The sequence below is a fragment of the Patagioenas fasciata genome, chromosome 1 (genome assembly GCF_037038585.1).
Source record: "Patagioenas fasciata isolate bPatFas1 chromosome 1, bPatFas1.hap1, whole genome shotgun sequence".
NCBI classification, from domain to species: Eukaryota; Metazoa; Chordata; class Aves; order Columbiformes; family Columbidae; genus Patagioenas; species Patagioenas fasciata.
Window position 1 is genome coordinate 79,297,367 of NC_092520.1, and position 13,621 is coordinate 79,310,987.

The 13,621-nt window shown below is 39.1% G+C and overlaps 1 protein-coding gene across 7 annotated transcripts in view; it reads left to right on the plus strand.

The window, feature by feature from the left end:
- The window catches only part of SAMSN1 (SAM domain, SH3 domain and nuclear localization signals 1), a 95,991-nt gene that overhangs the window by 34,805 nt on the left and 47,565 nt on the right, over positions 1–13,621 (plus strand). For all 7 annotated transcript variants that reach the window (XM_071809651.1, XM_071809655.1, XM_071809657.1 and 4 more), the window contains 2 exons: positions 2,872–2,995; positions 4,134–4,516. In XM_071809651.1, coding sequence (XP_071665752.1) covers positions 2,872–2,995; positions 4,134–4,516 — 507 coding nt within the window. The remainder of the gene's footprint in view (positions 1–2,871; positions 2,996–4,133; positions 4,517–13,621) is intronic.

The following is a 13,621-nucleotide window of genomic DNA, read 5'->3' on the forward strand; positions in this document are numbered from 1 at the left end:
TGCAGAGACATCTCACAATGAGTGACTGCAAAATTAACCATCAGTTTCTCTCTTTAGCTAAGCTAAAACTGGAATCCTACAATCTTGAATTTGGAACAGGGAAGACAGGGCTTGAAATACAAATCAGAACATGGCTAATCTAAGGATGCTTAGATTTGGCCCACACTGGGTGACAAATACTCAGATAAAAACTGTAAAAGGCCACTGAACTGACTAGAGCTTTAAGGTAGATCTTATCCTACAGTGAAGATCCTCAAGAAGACCTAAAGGGTTTTAAACTCAAAACCTACTGGGTTAGTCTACAAAAAAAAACAAACAAAAAAACAAACAAACAAACAAACAAAAAATTAATTCTTCAAATGGCAGAAATGCAAAACACCTTGGTTTCACCTATATTAGTAACTAGCACAGAGTAACATGTGAGTATTGGCACCACAGAACAGTTTGTGCTGATGGCCTGATGCCCACACTGGATGTATTACAGGAGATGTACCTTCTTTTCAGATCCTCTCTGTTGGACACCTAATAGCAGCAGAGTTTATCAGTTGAACTCTTGGAAAGCATGTTTCATCTTAATTTCATCTGTGATGAGTTCAGTTTGTGGCATTTTGAGACAAAAGCATGGCTTACAAGGATAAGTGTGAAATTCATCTTAATCGAAATCCTGATCGAAACTAAAATACTGTTGCACCCATAACTTACAAAAGACATGGGAGACATGAAAACGTATTTACATTCAACTTTCTGGCTTCCTCCCATGTTCCTGTGGTTGAGTCCCAGTTCCCAGGACAGTCTCCAGATTTCAAGGAATGTAATATGCTGCTGAGGAGGGAGTCTAAACCCTAGTGCTAGCCACTATGGGAACTTCTGCATTGCTGACTGTGTTTCAAAAGAGGAGGACTCCTAAGATCCTGTCATTAAGGACAGAAGTCAACATGGTTTCACCAGCATGAATAGAATTTTGCTAATCTGTATCAGCCATGAAGGAAGCCATTAAAGGTGTATCTAGAGATAGACTAATAATAATAATAATAATGTTTTACATAGCTAAGAATATTTCATCAGAATAATTCCTGAAAGAATGAAGTCGTTTCAGATTTTTTGTGTGTAACTTTATACATGTGGGTGTATTTTTATTTTACTGGGTCATGCTTGGCTCAAGACAGTTTCTAATATTCTGCCAGTCCATTGGTCTTACGTGAGAAGGTTATACCAGATTCTGCAGGCTATTAACTCCCCATGCTAATTTATAGTTGGACCAAGATGAACTGGTGGTGCAGATCATATGGCACAAACCCCTTCAAAGTTTAAAATCAAACATCTGATTATATAGGCAACATCTTACCTATTCTCACTTAACTTCCTTTAACTCTGCTACAACCTATAATAATTTCAATACAATTGTCTAGTGACACAAGACTAACTCAATACACAGAAAAATGTCCTTTGCCTGGGCATAAAAGTCTTGGACTTCTCTTTCTGCTTACAGAACCTCATGTCTTCACAGAAAAATATCAGAACCTTTGGCACTTGAAGCACAGCCATCTTTATAAGCAGTTTTCTGTCACGCGAGTGGCGGTCTTTTTTTAAATCTGAAATTAACATGCACCCTCTCCCTTATCATTGCTACATGGGATGGATGTAACTTGTAATATGTGAATGCTGGGACTTCAGAAGTGCTTCATGCTAAGACTTTGCAAAAAGAATTTTACTGAAATGAAAGCTGAGGAGTTCAGAATCTCTTGAGATCCATCCTTAAGCAGCCTGCCCGCTGTTCATTAGACTGTGCTGGTAAATGCCCTGATGACTTTCTCTCAGAGGATTATGCATATGAGGAAGTAGAAAGGATCTATGATGTGTGACCTAATTGTTGGGGAGAGTGCATTACAGGTCTCTGCATTTCTACCTTCTGATATTATCAGCACTAGCACTTAATCACTAGTGATATCACCAAAGATGCATTGCCACAGTAGGCCAAAGTCATTATCTGTGTAAGTAGGTGAATATTCCTAGAAACCACACAGTATTGTTCCAAAAAGTGGAACTAGTGAAATACAGTCTTACTCATTTATGATTTTTTTGTTTGTTTTGTTTTCTAATGAAAAGCAGACATCCTATGTGGAACACAGCATTTGACTATGGAAGAGAGGTTATTTGCTGTTAAAGTATGAAATTTCTTTCTGAAGCTCATAGAGAAGTTCAGGTTCAGGTTGGAAGAGAACTCAAGTGTTTCTGGACTGATTTTAAAAATATCAGCTAGTTTAACAAAAGTGAAATCATGTGAGATGGCTGCACATTCATCAAGTTCCTGCTCTAGGAGCCTGTAGTATCCAAAACTTGAGTTTCTCCAGTAGGACATTGTTGGAATGTACAACAACAGATTTAAGTTGTCATTTAAGTTATTGTCATTTAATCTAGGAATGGAAATAAGGCCTTGAATAAAGGAAGTCATCAGTATTTCAGAACACATGCCCATACACATTTAAATGCAGTAACTCACCACATCTCTGGTTTCTGTGCATACCTAAAATGCTTCTGGATAATGTACTGGACTCATTTATTAAAAAGTTTTCTTGAACTAATCTGGTTTAAATATTACTTAATACTGGATCATTAAAGTAATATGTAAACAGCGATACAAAGACTGATGTAAGTTTGATGCCTCTTGTGACTTGCCTCTTTCCTTTCTTGTATCTCTTGGTCCCAAGGAGGAAGTGCCTAACTTTTAAAACATTGTGTAGATGATTAGTTCTTTGAATTTCAGACTTTTTCATTCTCAAAATAAGCACCATGTTACCCTTAGTTTTTATTTGTAGGGTTCTCATACTTCTAACATCTTTGGTTTGTTGGTTAGTTTGTTTGTTTTTCCAGGGTACAGAAACAGATGATAAAGCAGAGCCCATGGGAACATTAAAACGATTACAGAAATTAGTCCGAACCAAAAAAACGAGTACACAAAGCTTGGAGGATGTCAAACATGTTTTGCTCCCGCTCAGTAAGTAAAGCACCATATCAGCATTCTTTCCAACATTTGGTAAATGACACTGTATTGAATGTAAGTGTAAACAATCCTGTCCTGGTCTGTCATTCACCGCCCACGATTTTCAAACCCCAGCTGAGATGTTACTGTGATACCACTTCAGTGCTGACTTCCTCATAGTGTGAAAACCTGTTTCCTGTCACACTAGCATGAGTTTTGTAACAGTATATCTCGCAAGTGGGGATTTTAGCTAAATAGAGTTGTATAACAGTGGGGCCTCTGTGCTAGGGACAATTTGGTTTTAGAGCAGTTCTTAGTTTTGTATCACATTTCAGATCAGAAAGGCAAAACTCACAAATGCAAATATAACTTTCAGTGTTAATCCATGAGTCAGTAGCAGCTGGGAGCACAAGAAGGTCTGTGGTATGGTAAGAAAGTCAGCCTCTCATCATACCTGATTGCCTGTGGCCATAAGACACAGGAATTCTGAACTGATGCTGAGCTGAGGTTATTTTCTTGAGCTTCCTGTAGATCACTGATCCGACTGTGCAGCAGTTCTTTGTCTGAGCTTGTTTTGCCAATATTATTTATCAGTGCATGCACTTGTTGTACAATGCATTTGTGTATATGCGTATTTTTAAACCAGTTTTATCAAAATGAGTAAGGTAGGTGATGAACTACTGCTCCAGCCAAATCATTGCCTGGGTTGAAACACAGAAAGAAATTTAGACTTCGGCAACTACTCTGTAACTACAACATACATCCTGGGATGGGGTGGGAGAGGAATTATCCAGAAAAGCTTTTCAAACCTTTCCAGTATTTAAGCTAAACTCATGCTCTCTGCAACTACACAGCAGTATGACATTCAGTTAGCAAATTTTCCTGTTCAGTGCAGAACCAGTACAATTTTCCAGGCTTTTGAGGGAACAAGACACATTTATCAAATGGAGAATAAATCTTGCTTTTGGCTCAGATGTCTGACCCAGTACAAAATCCTTTCCATCTCCCTAATTATCATTATGATTTGTTTTTTATGGAGTTATTGGCTTTTTCATTACATAGAATGCAATAGACAGCACTTCCAGAAAAAAAGTCTCCTATTTTCTCTATGAATTGCAACATTTTATAACAGGAGTATTTGCCTTTTTTAAAGATACATTAGAAGATGCTCATCTCTCTGAAGAGGATGAAGAAGCACTGACTTCTTGCATGAAACTGACAAAACCTCAGGAAAAGAAGACCTGGAAAGACAATGTGAGGAGAAAAGAAGAGACTGAGACTGAGACTAGGGCAGATTTTATTTCTGCATCTCTGGGCCGCTCTTACACTTCCAGGCTTAATAACTTTGGAACTATTTCAATCCATTCGGAAACTGAGTTTCACTTGTGGAGTGATTGGAAACCATTTCCTGATAACCAGCTCTGTACTTGTGACTTCTTTATTTCAAAAATAGAAGAATGGGAAAACTGTACTTGTTCTTCTCATCAGTCACATCTTACCTATTCCCTAACTGATGTGGATCTACAGTACTCCTGGGTAAGTGGAAGTGGTTTCTTTTGTGCTGATATGCATAAAAAGTGGAAACTTTTCACTCTGATTCAGCATTAAAGAGATACTGTCATCTTCCACGTGGTTATGAAATGCAATAAACCAAATTTAGGTTTCAGGTAAATGGTTGGGAATGCATTGTTCAGCCTAACACTAGGGGTTTGTATAGCCCTAGGTAGTTCATTTTTAATCATGCAAACATCAGCAGTATTGAGATGGAAGGCTTTAGGCTATTCTGTTTCTCATCAGACATACTGTTTGGCTTTTTTTTTTTTTTTTTTTCATCTGCACATTAAATAGTCATCCTTCCAGGCTTAGAAAACTTTCTGGAAGTCTGGGGTAACTCAGTAAGGGTCAATGAAGCCAGTGGGCTTGGATCAGGCCGCTAGAGGTCACTGCAATGTTGGTAAAGGACACTGGAGCTACTTGGACAAAATGTCAGAGGTTGAAGCAGCATTAATGAATGTTTCCTCCTTGGTTTAGCTTAGCTGGTCGAGCCTACTTTAGCAATTACCTTTGTGGCAGCAAGAAGTTCTTAGGGACAGATATAAAGGAGCAGAGTTTGACTGTGGTCTGAAATTATCTTTCTGGATAGCTATCTGGAGGAGGTTTTACTACTTTAATTGCTGACTTTTCCAAAGGGCTATTTAAAACCAGAAAACAAACAAACAAACACCTTAGTTGATGAGATTTGCAAAATATTGCTGCTTCAATTAGGCTTTTCTCCCTCTCCTCACTGGTCATAACAGGTTTTTTGGCACTCCACATAGTAGTAAGAACATGGAGGGTGACTGCTTGACTGAAGAATATCAAGGAAGAGGTAAAGAGTAGCCTCTTTTCCCTTTATGCCAATTCCCTCTACAGTGGTTCAGGGACAGAGCTGGTTCTCACTGTGCAATAAGGCCAGTCCCCAAGAACATACATCTAAACCACAGGAGGCAGCTTGCCTCCTGAAACCTGCCAGCTGAGTGTTCAAATGGAGACCTGAGCAACCAGAACCTTAGATCAGAGAGTCTTCTGCTGTGAAAAAGCATTTTTTTTTAATGCATGTCCATATGTCATTAGGAAATGTACACACACAAACATATTTTTTTGATACATGGTGGGAGTCATTCAGTTTCTTTTCAATGACACAGTCGATGACATAACTACAGGCAGTATTTGAAACATGGGATTTATCTAGCTGAATGTAACCCAGAAGATTTTCCTGGGATTTGACATAGAAAACAAAAAGGCTAAAGCTTTGATTGATGGAACTGTAATTAGAAGAGAGAGAAAGGAAACTACCCCTAGAAAATATGAGAAAGGTGCAACAGTGAAACCCTGGGCAGCCTCAGCACTGCAAACCCCCAGGAGATACTCTGGAGACAGACCTTCAAGGCAAGGTGTTGGCAGAAATAGGCTGGGACCTGCGAACAAATAATGTGCTCTGTTGGGTAAGTCCTTCTGTTTGCAGAACCCAAATTGTGTCAGAGATGCTGAGTTCCATCATATGCCTGCTCCTAATGAAAACAACTTTCAGCATCCGAAGTTAAGGCTGAAGTCCCAGGGCAAAATAATTATAGATGTGTCAGTCAGATTCATGAGAGTGTAAGTGTCAATTCAAATAATTTTATTTCATTTTGTTCCAAACAAACTGTTAACATTCTGTATCCTGGTGTGATTTGTCCTACCCGTGTTACTATTAAGTGCCACCAAGAGGTTTAGTGCTTTTTTTTTGTGTATTATTGCTTATTTTGCCATCTGCTTTCCTGATGGGATCCCTGACTTTAAAGTATCTCTGTGGGCTTAGTGTCTTTAGATTTAGATTACAGGCAAGACATCTCAGTCTTTGCATTTGCATTCTACCAACTGGCTCAATTGAAGATTAAAAAGACTGGATTTTCAGTTCTGCTTTTTAAGAATCAAATAAGTAGACACTGGTGGTTTTGCTATGAGGGGATCAGACATTGGGGATGATACAGATGTTCTTTCTGTTTTGTTCTTTCTTATTAGAGTAAAACCAATATATTCCATAATACTCTTTCTGATTTTATGAGTAAATAATCATTTAATTTTCTTGGCTGATCTTGGCTTGGCTACTACTCTGTTTTCTTTGCTGCAGCATGAGGTGTGGGAGATAGCTTGACGTGTACTAATGAAAGGCTAGTTGGTATGTCCTGAATTAAGGCAAACAGGCCAAACTGGTAGACACTAGACTAAGATCCAAGACTCTGCTATTCTGTCAACAAACTGTGTCTGATCTGGTTTGGGGGACAGACAAATATCTACATTGGATGCATATTACCCAGACTCAGCAACATATGCAAAGCTGATTCAGCCTAGCCTTAATTAAAACTTGAATTACAGCTAGTAACTTCAGTAGTGCTCCTACATATTCACAAGGAAAAAGAACTAGATCTCTTCATGACAGATTGCTATTTAGAGGGACAAAATAGTTTCCCTTCAGTTTCTTCCCTTGACTCCTTTCTTCTTCTTCCTTTCTTCCTCCTCAACACTTTACATGGCCTCCCTTATGGTGTTGTATATCGCCATTGTTTGTTTCACCTAAAACAATAAAAAGTCTGACAGAGATCATCCAGACTGGTCACCTAAACAAGAACTGTGAGAACACACTGCAAAAGTCACATTTCTCTGGAGCTACAAGAGGCTCACCAAACTACTAGACCTCCTCTTCCTTCAGCCTCCCCCAGTTAAACACACTATAAACACCTGTGTTAGCTGATTGCCTCCAGCACAGAGACATTGGAGACAACTCAAATCTCACCTGTCCTTCCCACCTTCATGTATTATGAAAACATTTTTGACGTTTGCATTTCTATCCTTGAATTAAATACAGAACAGAGTGCGCTGTGTTACCATTTTATAGATATGGTGCAACTGTTAGCAACTTTGTGCAAAGTTAACTGAGACATAGGTAATGTTTTTCTGCATTGTTCAGCTGTTTACAATATCATTAGTGGCTGGTGGAAGTTTTGCTAGGGGCAACACAGATCATTGCTTTTTTTGGTGTGTCAAGCTTGCCATGTGAAATTATTGTTACTGATGTTCTTCCTAAGCAGATGTAATTTGTAAATAGTTCTTCCTTAGAAAGTGGAAGAATATATTTAAGAAAATACTGAATACTTCGGAAAAAAGAAAACAAACAAACAAAACATGCCTAGATAAAGAAACAACTATGCTGCTGCATATTTTCATATTACCACAAAATATATTGGGGAGAGAAAGGAATGATCCAGACCAGTGTTTATAATGTTATGAATCAGCTTAAAATCAGGCAGAGGATGGAAGAAAAGATTGTCCAGACACCACTCTAACAACCACTTGACCTTAATGTGAAAGGTTATTGGGTTTTGTATTTGTTTTTTATTTCTCAAGCTTAGCCCTGAAGAAAACAGTTCAGTTGTCTGTCTCAGACTCTCTTTTCTCTTTTTTTTAATTTTTTTTTAAATTGTGGTTACTAGAAGCTGCCCTCCTTTTATTCATGACAACCCCACAGTTCACGCCATGTGTTTGAGGGTGTTGTCCAGTCTTTTCTTGAACACTGTCAGGCTTGAGGCTGTGACACCTCCCTGGGGACCCTGTTCCAGTGCTCCACCACCCTCTGGGTGAAGAAACTTTTCTTGGCACATCTTCCTGCCATTCCCTCTGATTTTGTCATTGGTCACTAAAGAGAAGAGTTTGGTGCCTACCCTTCCTCCTCCCGTTGTGAGGAAGCTGTAGACCACCACAAGGTCTCCTCTTAGCCTCCTCTTCTCCAAGCCAAACAAACCAAGTGACTTTAGCTGTGCCTCCTATGGCTTCCTCTCCAAACCCTTCACCAACTTCATAGCCCTCTTCTGGACACTCTCCAGTAGCTTTATATCTTTTTTATACTGTGGCTCCCAGACAACGCCCTCAGATGCATGGTGTGAACTATGGGGCTGTCATATGCAGTGACAGGAGTTGGACTCAATGATCCCTGGGGGTCCCTTCCAACACAGGAGATTCTATGATTCTATGTTATGCTAAGATCTTCACTACCTTAACTGAGTAGTATACTTAGAAGTGCCATGTCCATATAACTTTCATACAAGCCATTTTCAGCCTTCTGTTGCTTTTTCTCTATGTCATTGCATAAGGCTTTTGCAACCTCATGTAAGGCATGGAAAATCTAGACTCAGAAGCTTGTAAAGTACAGGATCTTGATGGACTTTACTGGCCCTGAAACAAGCACAGAATGGAGCACATATTGGGGTCACAATTGAGGAGTCCTTCACAAAAGTTTTTCCAGACTGTCTCGGACAGCCTGAGACAGAGAGCAAAAAGCTGATGGGTCCCTTTCTCCTTGCCCTCAATACTTGAACAGACTGCTTCACTGGCTGATCCATCCACTCTCCAATAACTGTCCAATAGGGAAGCTGTGTTTGTTGGATGATGCAGGCATCCTTTACAGCAAAGGGAGAGGACACATCTGTTGGAGAAAAATCAGTAGAGAGATACTGGAAGTGGATTTCTTCTCTTGCAGTGTTTTAGAAGCATGGTTAGGTTTAACAGAAGAAGAATTTAGTCATTGACACCATAAGAATGTTTACCTGTTGCAACCTGTGTTTGATATTCAGTGAGAATGAAAAGCCAAGGGTCACTTCCCAAGGCTAGAGAAGACCTGGGGTTTTGGTGAGGAAAAAGAAAAACTCCAACGGTGCTGCGGAGCAAGGTACATTTTCTCTCCCATTTTTAGGTTAAGAGGAGAGTAGAAAGCTTCAAAAGATTGGTTTCTATCCCATATGAATGCATTACATTGCAGTGAAATGAACATCAAGTCTGGGAAAACTGCAAGTGACTATTTTGGCCAATGCCTATGTTCATCCTCTCCGTATTTCTCTCAGGAATATGTTATGGTCTTATCATGGTTATCATTAGCCCTGCCATTATGGCCATGGTTTTCTGCCAGTTCAGTGAGGTTTGTGGCTTTTTTTGCTTTCCTCCAGGTCTAGCTGGCTTTCTTTCCAGACAAGCCATTTCTCAGCATCTCCCTTTAATGCTTAGCAGGCATGTCTAGTTTGACACTCCCTTGCTTGTTGAAGAAACTCCCTTCTTTTCAGCTCTATTTTTGGACATTTTTCTTGTCCTGACTTCTCCTGACACACTCTGTTTAATAGGTTCTGGTTCCTGGTTGACCCAAAACAGCCTTGCTTTCTTGCTGTGATTGCCCTTACCCTGCATTCTGTACTGCCTCTGCTGCTCCTGATCATCTTGTTTCTCAAAGAAGTGCTGTATATTGCTTTAAGGTTTACATGGGCTATTTGATCTCCTGTGATACCAGTGAGGTATACCGAGTTACTGGAGTGGAGAAGAAGAGTATGGATGGCCAGTAATGAACAGACAAAACAGAGTGTTCTTCTCTAGCAAAATGGGCTTCAGATCTGAAAGCTGCATTTGACTCTTTGCTCAGCCCAGAGAATGGCTGCTGGAAGATTTCCACTTCATTTCAGCCAGCAGTTTCTCCAGCACACTAGAATGCTGTGGGCTTTAATGGACTTTCTGGCTGCTCAGTTTTCTTATGCAATTTGACAGTTTTCTGCTTCTTTTTTTTTTCCTTCAGCTAATGTCTTTCTGTTGAGAGACACCTGAATATGCCCTAGAAGAGCTTTTTCAATTACATTTTGAATCCTCATTTGGCACAGAAATAGCACCGAAAATAATGCCTTGAAATCCCCAAATTGCTTTTCTGACACACCAATTTTCAACTGCTCTGGTCACTCTAGATGCCTCCATGTCACTAGTAAGTGATCCTTTTCAAAGTTGTAGCTCTTACTTGTTCCTATTTCAGTAACAAGGCAGGAAGCCAGCTCCTCACAAAATATAGATTTGTTTTCGACTGGTGTTAGGAAGTCCTGCTTTGCTGTATGCAAGCTGAGGCCCAAAGTCTTTGCCCAGGGAAGAACAAAGAGCAGCTGAAAGGGTGGCAGCAACCAAAGCAGTCAAAACAGGTTGCCTCTCTGGACAACCTGTTCCAGTATTTGGGTGGTAAAACACTGGCTCTGGTTGCCCATAGATGTGGTAGATGCTCCGTCACTGGAAACATTCAAGGCCAGGCTGGACAGGGCTCTGAGCAACCTGATCTAGTTGAAGATGTCCCTGCTCATTGCAAGGGGGTTGGATTAGATGACCTTGGAAAGTGCCTTCCAACCCAAACTATTCTATGATTCTAAGATCATGATGGAAGGTGTTCAGGTGACAAGCTGTGGCTGAGACATGAACACAGGATTTGTTTTCTAAGATATGAAACTACCTCCAGCTGTTTCTCTTTCATCTTATCTTCATTTATAAGTCCCTTGACAGGTTTCCTGTTGCTTTTTATAACATTCTAACTAATTTCACCTGTTACCTTGCTCTCCCCATTAGTCCACCAGCTCAGTCCTTTACCCTGTGCAGTCAGCACGTGTGCTCCCCAGATTTCAGAGCCTTCAAAAACACAGGATCTGATAAACAAAAAGGAACAGTGCTACATCTAAATCTAGCACATGGTTAAATTTGAAAGCACTCCCTATTTCCTAGTTCAAATTCTGTCCCAGAACCTTGTGAAAGTTTATTTTGGATTTTAAGCCTCTTGAAGGAGTGGGAATTGAGATATATTTATGCATGTCTGTTGTAGTCAAATACTGGTGAAATTTGAATGGCTTTGATTTTAAAACAGAAGAAAAGTCAAGATCCATGGCAGAATTTTCAGTGTTTACTTATCTGGGAAATACCAAGCAAAATATGGATTCAGCCAAAAAGATAAAAGTGCTAGTGAACTTAGGAGCACTCCTTTTCTCAGTGTTTCAGTGTCTACAGTCTCTGTCTCTTCTCACAGGGAGCTTTATTTAAGAAACTGTTACATCAGAAAGTTGGTAAATATTGTATGCCTTTATTCAGTGAAATACAAAAAAGTGAGAGAAAATCACCTCTTAACACGCAAGGCTTCACCTCTCAAGCTTTGTGCTTCTAAGAGAGGAGCCTGGGAGGGCATCCAGCCTCACCAGAGCTGCACCACTGCACCGTGCTGATAGCAAATATCTGCCACTGCCATTCTGCACCCTACAGTGATTTTTGCTACTTCCGTCATAGTAAGGTGAAAAATTTAGTAATTTGGTGTCTTCATCTGTGGTGACTTTGATGATGTAGTTTTAAAGTAGGTTTTAAAAAATAGAAAAAATCTGATGCTGCTGCTCTTCACTATGGTAACTCTTGTCCTATTTTATATTTTTAATAACTTACTAGAATTTTCATAGTGATATAGGGAATTAGGTCCATTAATCTTAGAGGTACATATACCTAACTCTACTAAAAAGCTTAACAATTTCAAACTTTTCCCTCCAAACACTTCTGGACTGTTCCGTAAAGTTGGATATCTAGTACTTGCTAGTGTATTAACAGCAGAATTATAATTAAGTGAATTTATTTGCAACAAAAGATATTTTAAAGTACCACATCTTTAACATGGTTGCAGATAACTGCAGAACAACTTTTCAATTCACCTCAGCAGATTTCATGGGTTTGTTTCTGATATAGCTGTTAGGTACTGCAGAGCTACAGCTAGAGAGAGAAATGAAAGGTCATTTTCAATTACTGTCATGAATGTAATATGAGGGCAATAGAGTAGTTGAAAGTGTAGGGAAAATTTTGCATTTCATATAGTTATTCTTCGTAAATGGCATGTGAATTCTTAATAGAAAAAAGGAATGCCACCTGCTTCATGAAACATGATTAAGAGTCAAAATATAATTAAACTAAGTGCAGCTGTTGATAACAAACTGTCTGATGAAAGGATGGCTTCCTGTTAGCATCCTTTAGAATTGCCAAAATGGTGTACTTTTGTGTACAGAAAGAAATCAGATTGTATTATATGTCTGCTGCTTTATATACCTGTGCTGTGATAATACCCTTCTGTGGATCTGCTCTCAGTCCAGTATTTTATAATTGACATTTTTCTTCTTGACTTTTTATTTTAAAAAAAGTATGTAAAAGCTATCATTTCTTTGCATACACCATACAAAGAAAAAACTTATATACATTACTCTTCTTGAGCAGTCCTCCTGCTGAATGAATCAGCTAATACAGGCTGTGTTTTCATCCTGTGTTGTGCTAATGCATTAAGTCTTGATACTGGTAGCAATGTTTTGACAAATGAAGACATCAGGTGCCTTTGGGGTCTGCCTATCCAAGACTGCAACTTTTTAAGTGCCTTACACAAAGTAATGCAGTTTCACTTCTGCATAGATTCACTTTTGAAACCTAAAACTTTGGCCTGATCTTGTGCTTGTTGAATTGGTGGCAAGCTTCTCATTTGTAGTCAAAATGTTCAATCTCCACTTTGCTTGCGTTAACTCAGTATACCTTTTATGAGTGTTCATCTTTATTCAGGAGAACAAGCAAGCTTAGCTTCAGTTTTCTTCAGTGTACCTGATGAAGTTGAAATTACAGTGCTGCCCACATGATGAATTTAGTAACATTTTTGAAGTTAGGCTTCAGTAAGGAAGCCACAAGCGGACTCAAAGATACTTACCAACCTTAAGGTATAAGAATACATACGTGGCAGGTAGCAGTGAATACAACAATGCCTGATATTCCTTGTCTTCTTCCCTGCTAATTCAAATGACTTTTCTTTTAGAGAACATTATTTTTCTAGAAGTTCCAATCTGGCTCAGGAGCTGATTATGTTTGCTTGTTTGTTTTGTGAGTGTAGCTTGAACTAGCTATTCTCTTCGATAACTCATTTTTGTGTGCTTGAAAGTGTTCCTGTAAAGCCCAGTTGTGAAACAAGCTTTTCATAAATGAGAAGAAATTAGATCTGTTTCCATCTCCGTCACACAGAAATGTAGGAAAAGTCACAAAATATCAGTGCTCAGCAATGGCATAAATGGAAGAGAGAAGATTTTCAGTGCCAGAAAGGCATGAAGTTTTCCAGTACTGCATCATTATTAAGATGAATGTGTTTCAAAGTCCAATAAAACAAGTACTTTTCTTGTGACATTCTCCAAATGCAGGATATGTCTTGCATAATTTCAAACTTGTTTTAGAAACCAAAAATTTGATTTGAATACTGGGTTTTCATCCAGCTTTGAAAAA